The sequence below is a fragment of the Babylonia areolata genome, chromosome 7 (assembly GCF_041734735.1).
Source record: "Babylonia areolata isolate BAREFJ2019XMU chromosome 7, ASM4173473v1, whole genome shotgun sequence".
Lineage (NCBI taxonomy): Eukaryota > Metazoa > Mollusca > Gastropoda > Neogastropoda > Buccinidae > Babylonia > Babylonia areolata.
Window position 1 is genome coordinate 3768677 of NC_134882.1, and position 18462 is coordinate 3787138.

General features: G+C 44.6%; 1 protein-coding gene across 2 annotated transcripts in view; it reads left to right on the forward strand.

The window, feature by feature from the left end:
• Window positions 1-15120, forward strand: part of LOC143283662 (DNA repair protein RAD50-like) — a 102995-nt gene extending 87875 nt beyond the window's left edge. The window contains exons 35-38 of one of the 2 annotated variants that reach the window (XM_076589878.1): window positions 1169-1305; window positions 3325-3458; window positions 6790-6915; window positions 13897-15119. In XM_076589878.1, coding sequence (XP_076445993.1) covers window positions 1169-1305; window positions 3325-3458; window positions 6790-6915; window positions 13897-13948 — 449 coding nt within the window. In that variant the 3' untranslated portion in view covers window positions 13949-15119. Of the gene's footprint in view, window positions 1-1168; window positions 1306-3324; window positions 3459-6789; window positions 6916-13896 lie in introns of both variants that reach the window. The other variant, XM_076589879.1, reaches the window with a different exon arrangement.
• Window positions 15121-18462: the final 3342 nt, after the last annotated feature.

Genomic DNA, 18462 nt, shown 5'->3' on the forward strand with positions numbered 1-18462 from the left:
ATAACCAGACTCAAGCAGGGTCTGATTCCTTTGTGGATTTGATACCATTTACACACAGAACTGAGTTCTTTATGAGAGCACATCATGTGTTAGTGTGTTATTCCTCTGCTGAATGTGTGTTAGATTTGATACCGTTTACACACAGAACTGAGATCTTTATGAGAGCACATCATGTGTTAGTGTGTTATTCCTCTGCTGAATGTGCGTTAGATTTGATACCGTTTACACACAGAACTGAGTTCTTTATGAGAGCACATCATGTGTTAGTGTGTTATTCCTCTGCTGAATGTGCGTTAGATTTGCAAATGATCAGAATTTGTCATTGTATCCATTCTCTTCTTCGTTCACTTGATATGGAACTTTTCTTTTTATAAACTTTTTGAATGTCATTATAATTTTTATATATAAAATGTGATAATAATCATAAAGGAAAAAGACCGACACAGAATTTGAACTTTTTTCTAAAGTATGAGGCATGAACAGTCTTGAGCTATTGGTCTGTATTTAACAGTGATTTGATTGGATCTGAACTAGGGGCACCAGTTGTCTTGTGCAGTTGTCGTTATCTGTTCATTGAAATTAATTGGGGTTTGAACTTCATAATTCGGCACAAATCTGTTCTAGCCTGGGGCACCAGTTATCTTATGCAGTTTTAGCTGTCTGTTCATTTGGTGTAAACTGGGGTTTGAACTTCAGACATCGACACAGATCTGTTTTAACCGGGGGGCCAGTTATCTTGTGCAGTTTTTGCTGTCTGTTCCTTTGGTAATAACTGAGGTTTGAACTTCATACATCAACACAGACCTGTTTTAGCCCTGGCCGCCAGTTACCTTGTGCAGTTTTTGCTATCTGTTCATTTGGTGTAAACTGGGGTTTGAACTTCAGACATAGACACAAATCTCTTTTAGCCTGGGTGCCATCTAGCTTGTGCAGTTTTAGCTATCTGTTCATTTGGTGTAAACTGGGGTTTGAACTTTAGACATCGACACAAATCTGTTTTAGCCTGGGGCGCCATCTAGCTTGTGCAGTTTTAGCTATCTGTTCATTTGATGTAAACTGGGGTTTGAACTGCAGACATGACACAAATCTGTTTTAACTCGGGCCACCAGTTATTTTGTGCAGTTTTTGCTATGTGTACATTTGGTGTAAACTGGGGTTTGAACTTCAGACATCGACACGATCGAGATCCGGTCTGACGACGACGAGGGGGGCCTGGTGAAACGGCGGACGTACAACTACCGGGTGGTGATGCTCAAGGGAGACACCTCTCTGGACATGCGGGGGCGCTGCAGTGCTGGACAGAAGGTGAGCGCTCAGTACACACTGAAGTCGAGAGGTTAAAGCATTGGACACTCAATCTGAGGGTCCCGGGTTGAATCTCAGAAATGGCGCCTGGTGGGTAGATGGTGGAGATCTTTCCAATCTCCCAGGTCAACATATGTGCAGACCCGCTTATTGCCTGAAACCCCTTTGTGTGTGTACACAAGCAGAAGATCAAATACACACATTAAAGATCCATGTCAGCGTTCGATGGGTTGTGGAAACAAAAACATACCCAGTATGCACACCCCGGAAAACGGAGTATGGCTGCCAACATGGCGGGGTAAAAAATAGTCATACATGTAAAATCCCACTCGTGTACATGGGAGTGAACGTCAGAGTTGCAGCCCACAAACAAAGAAGAAGAATACACACTGCGATGTATTATTTAGCTCAAGTAGATGAATTTTATGTTGTGTGTACAATGTGTAGTTCATCAAAATGTTACTCTTTTGTTGTTTGTTGATTGTTTACCTCTATTGATTCTCTGTGTCGTTTTTAGCTTTTAGGTAGATTTATTAGTGGTGTGCTTGTGTGTGGATGTGTGATGTACCTTTTTAGTGCAGTGAATGATATTTGGGTGGTGAATCGCATTTTGATTATTATACCTTTGAAATGTTACATATCTGGTTTTACTATAAAGCATGGTGAGCCTGCTCTTGAAAGCGGGGAACCGCGCTATGTAAACCTCTATTTTAGTATTAGTATTATTATCATTATGATTATTATTATCATTCTTACGCCACGCACCCCTCTGCCCTGCCACCAGCGCTGTATTGTATTTATGTTCCTTTTTTTTTTTCTTTCTTTCTTTTTTTTTCTTATTTTCTCTCCCCACAACAGATTTCTCTGTGTGAAATTTGGGCCGCTCTTCTCCTGTAAAGCACATTGCTACAGTGCAGTTAGTTCTTTACGTGCTCTAAGTGCATGCTGCACACAGGACCTCGGTTTATCATCTCATCCATTTGACTAGCATCCAGACCACTCTGAAGGTCCAATGGGGTGGAGAGAAAATTTGTGGAGTGTGGAATTTGATCCCATGTGCTGAGATTCACTCACTTCCTTGGCAGACACATGACCACCAGGCCACCGCTTCACCAAAAAATAAAACAAAGCAGAATGAATTAACATAAAATGAAATTAACAAAAGATAAATGAATAAACACATTGTATTTCGTTTTTTGTCACAACAAATTAGGCTGTGTGAAATTCCATCTCTCCACAGTCAGGGTGTCAGGGGCTCATGCAGTGTAAATAATGTCCCCCACATTCTGGAAATTGTTATTATGTGGAGTGATGGCCTAGAGGTAACGCGTCCGCCTAGGAAACAAGAGAATCTGAGCTCGCTGGTTCAAATCACGGCTCAGCCGCAGATATTTTCTCTCCCTCCACTAGACCTTGAGTGGTGGTCTGGACGCTAGTCATTCGGATGAGACGATAAACCGAGGTCCCGTGTGCAGCATGCACTTAGCGCACGTAAAAGATCCCACGGCAACAAAAGGATTGTTCCTGGCAAAATTCTGTAGAAAAATCCATTTCGATAGGAAAAGCAAATAAAACTGCACGCAGGAAAAAATACAAAAAAATGAGTGGCGCTGTAGTGTAGCGACGTGCTCTCCCTGGGGAGAGCAGCCCGAATTTCACACAGAGAAATCTGTCGTGATAAAAAGAAATACAAATACAAAAACATCACACAATCACGGTTTGAGTGTGTGTGCTAGTTGTCTGGAACCCAGACCTTCACAGACACTGTATTAGCAGATTAAGGTCTTGTCCCTTCTGCCACATTCCTATTACAATACAGATTGTGTGAGACCTGATTTCAGGTCATGTGGGTATGTTGTCAGAAATGATGAAATCCAGTCATTCTCGTATGCAAGAGCAAGAAAGGTTTATTCTGGGAGAAATGAGACGAATGTTGAGAGTTGGGTTATCAGGACTGCAGAGTTCCCTTCAGTTGCGTTTTTTCAATGGGGTGACAGGAGAAGTGGGTTTGATGGACAGGTTCTGGCCTCCATCATCATCCGACTGGCGCTGGCGGAGACGTTCTGCATGAACTGTGGCGTGATCGCCCTGGATGAACCCACCACGAACCTGGACAGGGAGAACATTGAGAGTCTGGCTCATGCTTTGATCAGGTGAGCACCAAACTCATGTCAGTCACCTGTGTTCACTAAGTCCCAGGTAAGAACCAAGCTCTCATCAGTCACCTGTGTTCACTAAGTCCCAGGTAAGAACCAAACTCTCATCAGTCACCTGTGTTCACTAAGTCCCAGGTAAGAACCAAACTCTCGTCAGTCACCTGTGTTCACTAAGTCCCAGGTAAGAACCACTCTTGTCAGTCACCTATGTTCACTAAGTCCCAGGTAAGAACCAAATTCTCGTCAGTCACCTGTGTTCACTAAGTCCCAGGTGAGAACTGAACTCGCATTAATCACCTGTGTTCGCTAAGTCTCGGAAAGAATCAAACTCTTGTTAGTCACTTGTGTTTGCTAAGTCCCAGGTAAGAACCAAACTTGTTAGTCACCTGTGTTTGCTAAGTACCAGGTAAAAATTGAACTGTCATTAGTCACCTGTGTTTTCTAAGTCCCAGGTGAGAACCAAACTCTCGTCAGTCACCTGTGTTTACTAACTCCCAGATAAGAACCAAACTCGTCAGTCACCTGAGTTCACTAACTCCCAGGTAAGAACTGAACTCAAGTCAGTCACCTGTGTTCACAAACTCCCAGGTGAGAACCAAACTCTCGTCATTCACCTATGTTCTTTAAGTACCAGGTAAGAACCAAACTCTTGTCAGTCATCTTGTGTTCACTAACTCCCAGATAAGAACCAAACTCCTTAGTCACCTGCGTTCACTAAGTACCAGGTAAGAACCAAACTCACATTAGTCACCTGTGTTTGCTAAACCCCAGGTAAGAACCAAACTCTCGTCAGTCACCTGTGTTCACTAAAACCCAGGAAAGAACTGAACTCTTGTTAGTCACTTGTGTTCACTAAGTCCCAGCTAATAAGCAAAGTCGTCAGTCACCTGTGTTCACTAAATCCCAGGTAAGAACTGAACTCATCAGTCACCTGTGTTTGGTTATCGCTAAGTCCCAGGAAAGAATTGAAGTCTCCTTAGTCACTTTTGTTTGCTAGGTCCCAGGTTAAACCAAACTCTCGTCAGTCACCTGTGACAGACAAAAGTCTGAAGCAGGGAATTCTACAAGGTGCCAGTGTTGTAGGTGCCAGTGGTGTTGCTGTGAAGATCTGTTCTTTGTTGTGTTGGGTTTAGTTTCCATAAAATGTTTGCAGCCGTTTTGTGCTGGATAATATACAGACAGAACGTTTGTGGGTGTAGTTTCAATAAAATGATTCCAGCTGTTTTGTGGAGGAGGATGTACAGAAGTATTGTGCTGTGTGTTGTTTCAAAACAAAAAAAAATGTTTGAGAGCTGTTTTGTGCAAGATTATGTAGAGAAATGTTGTATCAGTGTAGTTTCCATGAAATGTTAGTTTTGTGTAAGATAATTAACAGAAACATTTGTGTTGTGGTAGTTTCCATAAAATGTTTGCAGCTGTTTTGTACAAGATTATGTAAAGAAACGTACCTTTAAAAAAAAAAAAAAAAAAAAAAAATGTGTAAGACAGAAAATGTAAAAGAAGACAAACAGGACTGAAACTTTTTTTTTTTTTTTAAATTTTTTTTTAACTTCATTATGAAAAGTGACAGAGCCTGTTACTATACTGAACACATAAATTCTCACTTTTACGTGGATGTTCACACACTTCCACACACACACACAGTGCCCAGAGAGGTCAAAAGAAAGGGAGAGAGTCCCAAAGTAAACATTTTGAAATTGAAGCTTTCGCCTTTCTGTCCCTCTGTCCCAGACAAATGTGTGTAGTAGCCTGTATTTTTTGTAGTACTTTGAATGATTGTGTGTTTGAGACTGCACGTGTGTGTTGTTGCTTGTGATGCTTGGGGATTCAACTGCATGTTTCTTGTGAGTATGATTTTACTGGAATCATCGTACCTCAGTGTCAGTGAGTAGAGTTCTGGATAACTCGACTGATCCCATCACGGGAATTGTAAGCCAGAGTGTGAGAATCAGTTGGACGGGGTGGGTCCTAGTGTTTCAGTTTCTGGCCTTTTGTCACACTGATGAGGTGAGGATATCTTTGGTGTTAATGTTAGATAGGTGTTTGGTTCTTCATTATTTACCAAACATTTTGTATTTATTGTGGTTGTGAATTGGGTTACTGAATTTCTGGAATTGTTTGGTATTCATTTCCACTCGATTGTCTTTGTCATTATCATAGATCAGTTCATTCAAGTGATAAAGTGTTATATTTGTATTGTCTCTATATCTTCCTTTTAGTTATATTACATATGTTTCACTACAAAAATAGTTCTCTATATCTTCCTTTTAGTTATATTACATATGTTTCACTACAAAAATAGTTAAGTTATTATATTGTTTTTGGAATACTTTTTTGTATGTTTTATTAAATAGCGCTCATGTATTTTTTGCAGAAGTCGTGCATCGTCACATACTGTTGTGCGCTGTCAAGCATTGTACTTCAAGACTGAAATGGAAAACCTCTCTGAGACGACCCTTGTGGGGTTTTCACTCCCTTTCCTCCCCCTCCTGTCCTTCTCACCACCTGTCCTTCTCACCTCCTGTCCTTCTCACCACCTGTCCTTCTCACCTCCTGTCCTTCTCACCACCTTCTGTTTTCACTCCCTTTCCTTCCCCTCTCACCACCTGTCCTTCTCACCTCCTGTCCTTCTCACCTCCTGTCCTTCTCACCACCTTCTGTTTTCACTACCTTCCCTCCCCCTCCTGTCCTTCTCACCACCCTCTATCCTCCCCCTCCTGTCCTTCTCACCACCCTCTATCCTCCCCCTCCTGTCCTTCTCACCACCCTCTATCCTCCCCCTCCTGTCCTTCTCACCACCTATCCTTCTCACCACCTTCTGTTTTCACTCCCTTTCCTCCCCCTCCTGTCCTTCTCACCACCCTCTATCCTCCCCCTCCTGTCCTTCTCACCACCTGTCCTTCTCACCACCTTCTGTTTTCACTCCCTTTCCTCCCCCTCCTGTCCTTCTCACCACCCTCTATCCTCCCCTTCTGTCCTTCTCGCTGTCCTTCTCACCACCTTGAAAACAGCTGTATCGAAGATAGAACCCACTCACAACAATAACATGCACAACGTGTTTGTTGGATGATCTCCCTTGAGACTCTTACTCGCATGAGGAAATTAAAGCAGGGCCTTTGTGGTTTGTTTCCTGTGTTTCAGTCACATTTGGTGACAAGGATAGGGTTGAAAATCCATGAGAAAAACAACAACTCACAGGTGCAGAAGTTAACGGCCATGCTTTAAATCTTCCTCCTGTGAGAGCCTCATCCATGATGTATGTGTGATGTGCATGTGTCTGCCTGCAGATTCTGAAACCAAGTGAACCCCTGACTTCTGTGTTTCTCAGAATCATAGAGATGCGCAAGGGCCGCAGCTTCCAGCTGGTGGTGATCACCCACGACGAAGACTTTGTGGAACGCCTTGGGCGATCAAACATGACCGACTACGTGTGGAAGGTGAACAAGGACGACAAGTGAGTGGACGCCATATGACTGTGACGTTTGTTGTGTGACCTTTCACCTCAGTCTCTGTCGTCGCTCTGTGTGACTTTGACATTCGTTGTGTGTGACCTTTCACCTTTCTCTCCATCACTGCTCCCAGTGATAGTGACATTCATAGTTTGATCTTTCTGTCTGTCATTCAGTGTGACTGTGTTGTTCACTGGGCGACCTTTTCCATTTCTCTCTGTCATTCAGTGTGACTGTGTTGTTCACTGGGCGACCTGTTCCCTTTCTCTCTGTCATTCAGTGTGACTGTGTTGTTCACTGGGCGACCTGTTCCCTTTCTCTCTGTCATTCAGTGTGACTGTGTTGTTCACTGGGCGACCTGTTCCCTTTCTCTCTGTCATTCACTGTGACTGTGTTGTTCACTGGGCGACCTTTTCCCTTTCTCTCTGTCATTCAGTGTGACTGTGTTGTTCACAGGGTGACCTTTTCCCTTTCTGTCATTCAGTGTGACTGTGTTGTTCACTGGGCGACCTTTTCCATTTCTCTCTGTCATTCAGTGTGACTGTGTTGTTCACTGGGTGACCTGTTCCCTTTCTCTCTGTCATTCAGTGTGACTGTGTTGTTCACTGGGCGACCTGTTCCCTTTCTCTCTGTCATTCAGTGTGACTGTGTTGTTCACTGGGCGACCTGTTCCCTTTCTGTCATTCACTGTGACTGTGTTGTTCACAGGGTGACCTGTTCCCTTTCTCTCTGTCATTCAGTGTGACTGTGTTGTTCACTGGGCGACCTGTTCCCTTTCTCTCTGTCATTCAGTGTGACTGTGTTGTTCACTGGGCGACCTGTTCCCTTTCTCTCTGTCATTCACTGTGACTGTGTTGTTCACTGGGCGACCTTTTCCCTTTCTCTCTGTCATTCAGTGTGACTGTGTTGTTCACTGGGTGACCTTTTCCCTTTCTCTCTGTCATTCAGTGTGACTGTGTTGTTCACTGGGCGACCTTTTCCCTTTCTCTCTGTCATTCAGTGTGACTGTGTTGTTCACTGGGCGACCTGTTCCCTTTCTCTCTGTCATTCAGTGTGACTGTGTTGTTCACTGGGCGACCTGTTCCCTTTCTCTCTGTCATTCAGTGTGACTGTGTTGTTCACTGGGTGACCTGTTCCCTTTCTCTCTGTCATTCACTGTGACTGTGTTGTTCACTGGGTGACCTTTTCCCTTTCTCTCTGTCATTCAGTGTGACTGTGTTGTTCACTGGGCGAATTTTCCCTTTCTCTCTGTCATTCAGTGTGACTGTGTTGTTCACTGGGCGAATTTTCCCTTTCTCTCTGTCATTCAGTGTGACTGTGTTGTTCACTGGGCGACCTGTTCCCTTTCTCTCTGTCATTCAGTGTGACTGTGTTGTTCACTGGGCGACCTGTTCCCTTTCTCTCTGTCATTCAGTGTGACTGTGTTGTTCACTGGGCGACCTGTTCCCTTTCTCTCTGTCATTCAGTGTGACTGTGTTGTTCACTGGGCGACCTGTTCCCTTTCTCTCTGTCATTCAGTGTGACTGTGTTGTTCACTGGGCGACCTGTTCCCTTTCTCTCTGTCATTCAGTGTGACTGTGTTGTTCACTGGGCGACCTTTTCCCTTTCTGTCATTCACTGTGACTGTGTTGTTCACTGGGTGACCTGTTCCCTTTCTCTCTGTCATTCAGTGTGACTGTGTTGTTCACTGGGCGACCTGTTCCCTTTCTCTCTGTCATTCAGTGTGACTGTGTTGTTCACTGGGCGACCTGTTCCCTTTCTCTCTGTCATTCAGTGTGACTGTGTTGTTCACTGGGCGACCTTTTCCCTTTCTGTCATTCACTGTGACTGTGTTGTTCACTGGGCGACCTGTTCCCTTTCTCTCTGTCATTCAGTGTGACTGTGTTGTTCACTGGGTGACCTGTTCCCTTTCTCTCTGTCATTCAGTGTGACTGTGTTGTTCACTGGGCGACCTGTTCCCTTTCTCTCTGTCATTCAATGTGACTGTGTTGTTCACTGGGTGACCTGTTCCCTTTCTCTCTGTCATTCAGTGTGACTGTGTTGTTCACTGGGTGACCTGTTCCCTTTCTCTCTGTCATTCAGTGTGACTGTGTTGTTCACTGGGTGACCTGTTCCCTTTCTCTCTGTCATTCAGTGTGACTGTGTTGTTCACTGGGTGACCTGTTCCCTTTCTCTCTGTCATTCAGTGTGACTGTGTTGTTCACTGGGTGACCTGTTCCCTTTCTCTCTGTCATTCAGTGTGACTGTGTTGTTCACTGGGCGACCTGTTCCCTTTCTCTCTGTCATTCAATGTGACTGTGTTGTTCACTGGGCGACCTGTTCCCTTTCTCTCTGTCATTCAGTGTGACTGTGTTGTTCACTGGGTGACCTGTTCCCTTTCTCTCTGTCATTCAGTGTGACTGTGTTGTTCACTGGGTGACCTGTTCCCTTTCTCTCTGTCATTCAGTGTGACTGTGTTGTTCACTGGGTGACCTGTTCCCTTTCTCTCTGTCATTCAGTGTGACTGTGTTGTTCACTGGGCGACCTGTTCCCTTTCTCTCTGTCATTCAATGTGACTGTGTTGTTCACTGGGCGACCTGTTCCCTTTCTCTCTGTCATTCAGTGTGACTGTGTTGTTCACTGGGCGACCTGTTCCCTTTCTCTCTGTCATTCAGTGTGACTGTGTTGTTCACTGGGCGACCTGTTCCCTTTCTCTCTGTCATTCAGTGTGACTGTGTTGTTCACTGGGTGACCTGTTCCCTTTCTGTCATTCACTGTGACTGTGTTGTTCACTGGGTGACCTGTTCCCTTTCTCTCTGTCATTCAGTGTGACTGTGTTGTTCACTGGGTGACCTGTTCCCTTTCTGTCATTCAGTGTGACTGTGTTGTTCACTGGGCGACCTGTTCCCTTTCTCTCTGTCATTCAGTGTGACTGTGTTGTTCACTGGGTGACCTGTTCCCTTTCTCTCTGTCATCGGGCTGTGTGACTGACATTCATAGACTGACCTTTCACCTTTGTCTCCATTGTCGTTCTGTGTGACCTTTAACCTTTAAGTTCATTGTCTCTGGTTTCTCTCTTTTTCTGTGTCCCGTGGATCAGTTGGTCTCCTTTTCTTTGCGTTCTCTTTCCTCTGTCTGTCTGTCTGTCTGTCTGCCTCTCTCTGTGTCTGTCTGTCTGTCTGTCTGTCTCTGACAAACAGTGTGATCTGTCAGTTGAACCAAACGTGTGATGTGTGCGCAGGACCGTGGTTGTTTTGAATACATTGACGCTGACACTGGCCATGGTTTTAGACTTGTGGTGTGTTGTGTGTTAGGGTGAGGAAAGTGGCACAACGGTTAGGGCACTTATCTGCTAGGTTTGACTGGAAAATCAGTCTGAGCATATAGTCATTCAGATGAGATGATAAATGTGGAGTGATGGCCTAGAGGTAACGCATCCGCCTAGGAAGCGAGAGAGAATCTGAGCGCGCTGGTTCGAATCACGGCTCAGCCACCGATATTTTCTCCCCCCTCCACTAGACCTTGAGTGGTGGTCTGGACGCTAGTCATTTGGATGAGATGATAAACTGAAGTCCCGTGTGCAGCATGCACTTAGCACATGTAAAAGAACCCACGGCAACAAAAGGGTTATTCCTGGCAAAATTCTGTAGAAAAATCCACTTGGATAGGAAAAATAAATCAGACTGTGTTGTTCACTGGGTGACCTGTTCCCTTTCTCTCTGTCATTCAGTGTGACTGTGTTGTTCACTGGGCGACCTGTTCCCTTTCTCTCTGTCATTCAGTGTGACTGTGTTGTTCACTGGGCGACCTGTTCCCTTTCTCTCTGTCATTCAATGTGACTGTGTTGTTCACTGGGCGACCTGTTCCCTTTCTCTCTGTCATTCAGTGTGACTGTGTTGTTCACTGGGCGACCTGTTCCCTTTCTCTCTGTCATTCAGTGTGACTGTGTTGTTCACTGGGCGACCTGTTCCCTTTCTCTCTGTCATTCAGTGTGACTGTGTTGTTCACTGGGCGACCTGTTCCCTTTCTCTCTGTCATTCTGTGTGACTCTGTTGTTCACTGGGCGACCTTTTCCCTTTCTCTCTGTCATTCACTGTGACTGTGTTGTTCACTGGGTGACCTGTTCCCTTTCTCTCTGTCATTCAGTGTGACTGTGTTGTTCACTGGGTGACCTGTTCCCTTTCTCTCTGTCATTCAGTGTGACTGTGTTGTTCACTGGGCGACCTGTTCCCTTTCTCTCTGTCATTCACTGTGACTGTGTTGTTCACTGGGCGACCTGTTCCCTTTCTCTCTGTCATTCAGTGTGACTGTGTTGTTCACTGGGTGACCTGTTCCCTTTCTCTCTGTCATTCAGTGTGACTGTGTTGTTCACTGGGCGACCTGTTCCCTTTCTCTCTGTCATTCAGTGTGACTGTGTTGTTCACTGGGTGACCTGTTCCCTTTCTCTCTGTCATTCAGTGTGACTGTGTTGTTCACTGGGCGACCTGTTCCCTTTCTCTCTGTCATTCAGTGTGACTGTGTTGTTCACTGGGCGACCTGTTCCCTTTCTCTGTCATCGGGCTGTGTGACTGACATTCATAGACTGACCTTTCACCTTTGTCTCCATCGTCGTTCTGTGTGACCCGGCCTGGGGAGTAAGTGGGAATGGAGCAAAAGATGAAACCCACAGCTGGCAGCCTCAGCCACTGCCACTTGTGCAGTGTGAACTGGTGCATTGTCCCGCAGCAAAAGGACCCCCGCTTGGAGCTTCCCTCGGCATTTTTCTTTGATGTCTTCTTTATGTTGATGCAATTCTGAGGCATGGTAGTCTCCTGTGATGGTGCGGCCCTTCTGCAGGTAGTCATTTATTGTGATTGCCTCGCAATCCCAGAAAACAAAACCATGACCTTTCCAGCAGATGCCACCTGTTTGAATTTCTATGGAGGGGAGAACCAAGGTGCTTCCATTGCTGGCTTTGCGTTCTTGATTCAGGCTCAAAATGGTGAACACACGATTAATCTTTGGTGACAGTTCTCCAGAACAAATTAGCTGGCTCAGCCTGGAAACGATCCAGAAGATCCCTTGAAGTTTCAAGTCTGGCCAGTTTCTGATCTGGCATCAGCATTCTGGGCACCTATCTTGCAGACAGCTTCAATCCCTCTAAGATGTCGGTCAAAATTGTCTGCACTGAACTCTAGCTGATGCCCATAGTGTTGGGTGTTTGTGCAACAGACAAACAAAGGCCTGTCATCCATGACCATGCAGTGAATGGCTCCCGCTGGATCATCAGTGGTTGAGGATTTGGGGGCCCGACTGTGGGTCATGTTATGTGCCCTCCCTGTCCTGCTTGAAGTCAGCAGCCCACTTCTTGATTGGTGGATAAGAAGGGGAGTTGTCACCAAGTGTCTTGACCATGTCTTCATGGAGGTGGATAAGAAGGGGAGTTGTCACCAAGTGTCTTGACCTTGTCTTCATGGAGGTGGATAAGAAGGGGAGTTGTCACCAAGTGTCTTGACCATGTCTTCATGGAGGTGGATAAGAAGGGGGGTTGTCACCAAGTGTCTTGACCTTGTCTTCATGGAGGTGGATAAGAAGGGGAGTTGTCACCAAGTGTCTTGACCATGTCTTCATGGAGGTGGATAAGAAGGGGAGTTGTCACCAAGTGTCTTGACCATGTCTTCATGGATGGTCTTGGGTGTCATGCCTTTTTTCTGCAAATGCTTGATAACTTCACAGACTTCTTTTTGTCCATTTCTGCTTTTTCGCTACCTTTGGCAACTTTCAAAGACCTGTACCTGCAAACAAATATGTACAGATACTTATAACTTTGTGAATAACCTTTGAAGAGATTCTAGTTTATAGTTGTGCTCATGTTTTACAGTAGTGCTATTGCTCCTAGGTCAGGCCGAGAGAACTTTTTGATCTATCTGTGTACACAAATATGATATGCATGCACACAGGACCTTACTTTAGCATGGGGTCATGCTGATGGTCTGTCCAGCGGATGTGGTGTAGCATATATAGATTTGTCCAAACGCACTGACTCCTCTTTGAGAAATTGAAACTGTGTACAAGTGCATTGTACAGATGGATGCCCAAACTGATTTGATTGTTGACCCCCTTGACTAGTGGGCAACCCCTTCAGGCACTGAGAAAACAGTCATGTTTTATGGTCTGACAGTCAGGACAGCGATCCTGTTGATTCTTCATTTTGTAATGTTGATTGGGGTGGGGTTGTGTTTTTGTAAACAACTTGAATTGACCTTGTGTTGTGAACGACATGAGTTGACCTTTTTGTTTTAAACAACATTAATTGACTTTGTTGGGTAGTTGAAAACAAAATAAATTCACCTTGTGTTATTGCAAAAAACATGAATTGACCATGTTGTGTTGATGAAAACGTGAACTGACTGTTGCAAAAAACAAAAACAAAACCAAATTGACCTTGTTTTGCTGTAGTAAACAATTTGAATTGACTTTGTTGTGTTGTTGATGTGTTGCTGTAAACAAAGCAAAGTGACCATGTTGTTTTGCAGTGAAAAACACAGACTGACCATGTTGCTTCACTGTAAACAATGCATGTTGACCTTGTGTTGCTGTAAAGAACACAAAATGGCCATGTTGTGTTATTTTAAAGAACACAGACTGACAATGTTTGGAGTGAATAACAAATGCTGATGACCATGTTGTGTCACTGTTACCAGCACAAATCAACCATGTTGTGTTGCTGTTTATAAAACGACCATGTGTTGCCATTAACAACATAAAATGACCATGTTGTGTTGCTGCTTATAAAGCGACCATGTGTTACCATTAACAACATAAAATGACCATGTTGTGTTGCTGTATCAACACAAAACAACCATGTTGTGTTGCTGTTTACAAAGCGACCATGTTGTGTTGCTTTAACAACACAGAACGACCATGGTGTGTTTTTGCAAACAACACAGAATGACCGTGTTTGGTGTGAACGGAGCGTGTTGACTTTGTGTTTGGTGGAAACAACATGTGTTTACTTTGCGTTGCAGCGGCATCTCCCGAATAAGGAGGGACGCCATACAGGACCTACACAAAAGGTGAACAGCAGGCTGTCGCAGGTGCTGGAGAGGGGGACTTCAGCGCTGGTGTGGTGCAGCTTTGGTAACAGAGCCGATGGCCGTCCCCTGCATCTTGCATCTGCTTGTCTGCCAACAATCCCATGCCCCCCAACCTCTCCAGCCCTCCAACTGTCGTCCGTTGTTAACCCTTTCACTGCTGACACATTCTTTTATAAAGAGGGATATATTACCATGCTGCATGCATTCCTGTTATCAGTACTTTCTGGTGTAATACTTACATGTTTATTTTTTTTATTATTATTAAAGTAACTTTTTTCCCCTAAATTTGTTTAAATTTCTTTCATCTCTTGTATTTTTTCTCAAGGTCTGACTAAGCATGTTGGGTTACGCTGGATGTGAGCAGATGAGGTGTAGCGTATATTGATTTGTCCGAGCACAGTGATGCCTCCTTGAGTAACTGAACTGAACTGTAACAGACTTTTAAAAGAATTTTTGAGATTGAATACAGTTTTTACACAAAGCAGACACATTCACACATGCACGCAGCCACACGTTTGCACACCAGCACTTGATTTAACATACTCCCATCAGTTTGTTCACAACACGTACATACAGAGAGAGAAAGAGAGAGCAGCAAAAACAACAGAGACAGGTGAGACGTTGAAAGAGAGAAAATGTCACAAAACACCTCCCCCTGTCACTCACTGTCACACACCCACACACACTTCACCACCACCCCTCTGTCACTGTCACACACCCACACACACTTCACCACCACCCCCCTGTCACTGTCACACACCCACACACACTTCACCACCATCCCTCTGTCACTGTCACACACCCACACACACTTCACCACCACCCCCCTGTCACTGTCACACACCCACACACACTTCACCACCATCCCTCTGTCACTCACTGTCACACACCCACACACACTTCACCACCATCCCTCTGTCACTGTCACACACCCACACACACTTCACCACCACCCCTCTGTCACTGTCACACACCCACACACACTTCACCACCACCCCTCTGTCACTGTCACACACCCACACACACTTCACCACCATCCCTCTGTCACTCACTGTCACACACCCACACACACTTCACCACCATCCCTCTGTCACTGTCACACACCCACACACACTTCACCACCACCCCTCTGTCACTCACTGTCACAGACCCACACACACTTCACCACCACCCCCCTGTCACTGTCACACACCCACACACACTTCACCACCATCCCTCTGTCACTGTCACACACCCACACACACTTCACCACCACCCCTCTGTCACTGTCACACACCCACACACACTTCACCACCATCCCTCTGTCACTCACTGTCACACACCCACACACACTTCACCACCATCCCTCTGTCACTGTCACACACCCACACACACTTCACCACCATCCCTCTGTCACTGTCACACACCCACACACACTTCACCACCACCCCCCTGTCACTGTCACACACCCACACACACTTCACCACCATCCCTCTGTCAGTCACTGTCACACACCCACACACACTTCACCACCATCCCTCTGTCACTGTCACACACCCACACACACTTCACCACCATCCCTCTGTCACTCACTGTCACACACCCACACACACTTCACCACCATCCCAGTGAAGACTTCTTGCCCAGTAGACAACTTTTCTGCTTTGCTGAGTGAAACAGAAGGAGCAAGGTACTTGGACGTACAGCATACACCGGCACAGCGTGACACCCACGCTTACAGTGACGTATGCTCTGTGCTTGCAGTGTCCTCACACAGTTAAACTTGATCAGTTAAGGGGTTACCTCTTGATAAAATCAGTGCGGTGAAACATTCGTCTCTTTTAGCTCTTGACAGTTCTGCTTCCTGAATTTTTGTTGTCGCTGATTTTTCACCTCAGTTTTAAAAGAAAATCAAAAACAAAAACAAAAAATCAACAACTGTAGGTTAGAGCCGATAATTTTTTGGTAGTGTTCAGAATTAATGACAGTTGGAAGAGGTGGAGTTGTTTGTTTGAGTTTTGTTTGTTTCTTTTCTTATGAAGTTGAATTTCAAATGTTGTTACGACACCCATTGTCAGCCACTTTTTTTTCAGCCTTCGTGTTTGAGAATGTGTTATTGCCTTGTTTAAGAATGTGCTATTGCCATGTTTAAGAATGTGTTATTGCTGTGTTTGAGAATCTATTATTGATGTGTTAGAGAATGTGTTATTGATGTGTTTAAGAATGTGTTTTTGCTGTGTTTCAGAATGTGTTTTTTCTGTGTTTAAGAATGGACTCCTCATGTTTTGTTGCTGTTGTTTGTTTGTTTTTTTCCTATAAGCAGCCCTATCAGTGTTCTTGTTTGGATGTCTCAGTTAACCTGCAGTTCAAAAGTTTGGACTGAGTGATATTTGTATTTGTAAATACACATTGTAATTTGGATGACTGTTGATTATTGGCATGGTTTGTCTGGGAATTGTGTTGAATATGTATCCAAAGGTAGTATCTCGACCTGCCAGTCAAACCCAAGAACCTGTCATGCATGTGTTTTCCCATGCTGTTTCAGTTTCAAGGTATGAAATGGGGATTGATCCGTGTAGGTTACACAGCACACACACACACACACACACACACACACACACACACACACACAAGGAGCAGACGCCTGTCCTTAGCATCAACCAAACAAAACATGCTGATCAGGCCTTGGAAGCCTACCCCAGGTTTGTGTCTCCTGCTTGGCTCTCCTACATTCAGGCAGCGTTTAGAACAGCCCTGAAAAGTATCACCATCTGTTTCTCCAGGTTTTCAGAATTCCTTCGCCCTTTGATAGAACAATGTGTTTGTTCATACTTGCGTATTGTGCATGCCTTTAGATCCACAGGATTGTGTATTTCCTGTATTGGTGCTTGTGTGTTTCATCACTCTGCCTTGACTGTTGGAGGCGCCGCTGCAGAATTGGTTAGACTCTGGACTTGTGATCCAGCGTTCACCAGTGATCAGGGTTCAAGGCCCAATTTCGCCATAGTGTTGTATCCTTGGCAAAGTCACTTAACTCCAGTTTTCCTCACTCCACCCAGGAGTGAATGGATACCTGACTTTGGTTGGGGAAGGTTGAAAGTTTGGAAGGATTTGTCCTCACCTTCCATGGCCGAGTCCTGGACACAGTGGACATGAATTCACTGACCTGGTGGCTGTGAAAAGCTGTGGGACATTTTGATTTCAACTGTTTGCCTGGTTAAAAATGAATTTCATTGTACAGTGCATTGCAAACCAAATGAGTGTAGAGATGTGGAACTGATATATAGCTCACTATTGTTAATACTTTGATGTGTTTTTGTCTAAATCATGCTGACCAAGAGTAAATGCTATGGGACACATAATCAGTGTGTGACGATTCACAGTTTGGGGAAAAGATTTAATGGCTTGATTCACGAACTCACCATGCCTCATTTTAAAGCATCAAGTAGTCAAACAAGGGGACTGTTATCCTGCAGAATGTGAAGCCAGTTGGTTTTATCTGCACCAGGGTATCCAGAAAAACGTGGCACAGATGTGGATGTTACACAGCCATACCTTCACCAGGAGGAAGATGCCAGAATGGTTAAGATGTTTATCTGCCAGTACAGTGTCTGAGAGGGTCTGGGTTTGAATCCTGGTCTCACCCTGAATCCAGAGTTTGGCTGGAAAATCAGAGTGAGCATCCAGTCATTAATGAAACAAGAAACTGAGGTCTCATGTGCAGCACACACTGGCACACCAAAAATTAATCCATGACAACATGAAAGGTGTCCTCTGGCAAAATATTCAGAAGAAATCCTCTCTGACAGGTACACAAATATATATACGTATATACATATTTAGAGAGAGGAAGAGACTGATAGATCGACAGATTGATTAACTGATATGTACACACTCAGGGCCTAACTAAGCATGTTGGGTTTTGCAGCTGGTCAGGAATGTGATGGATAGTATATATGAATTTGTCGGAACACAGTGACACCACTTTGAAAAATTAAAACTGAAAACTGAAGCGTACCTTCACCAGGCAGCCCATCACCCACTACCAGCTGACATTATTCTACAGCTCTTGGATTTAGGTATTTTAAGATCTGTGCGTTCAGTTTCATGATTGTCAAGGTGCGTCTTAAACAGAAATTCAGCAGTGTGTCCATTGGTACAAGCACATTGAAACCGGTCACAAAGTTTGTGAGATCTTTTCTCTCCACACACAAACAACGCTCAGACCATTTTAAAACTGACCGGGAAAATATTCTCCAAGCCTGGCCCATCATTGGAATAACATTAAAAACTACAGATTTTTCCCAGGAGCCAGAAGTCACTTCCTCTCCCAGCTCATTTTTCAGCTGTTCTAAACTGAGTTGATGGGGGAGCCTAATCATTCTGTCATACCGACTGAACTGTTTTTTGTTGTATTTTGGGTTTTTTTAAATAAATGTTTAAAACTATAATTTCTTACAAGTAAACAACAGATCCAGTTGCTTTAAACATTATCAACATGGCAAGGAGTGAGCATGC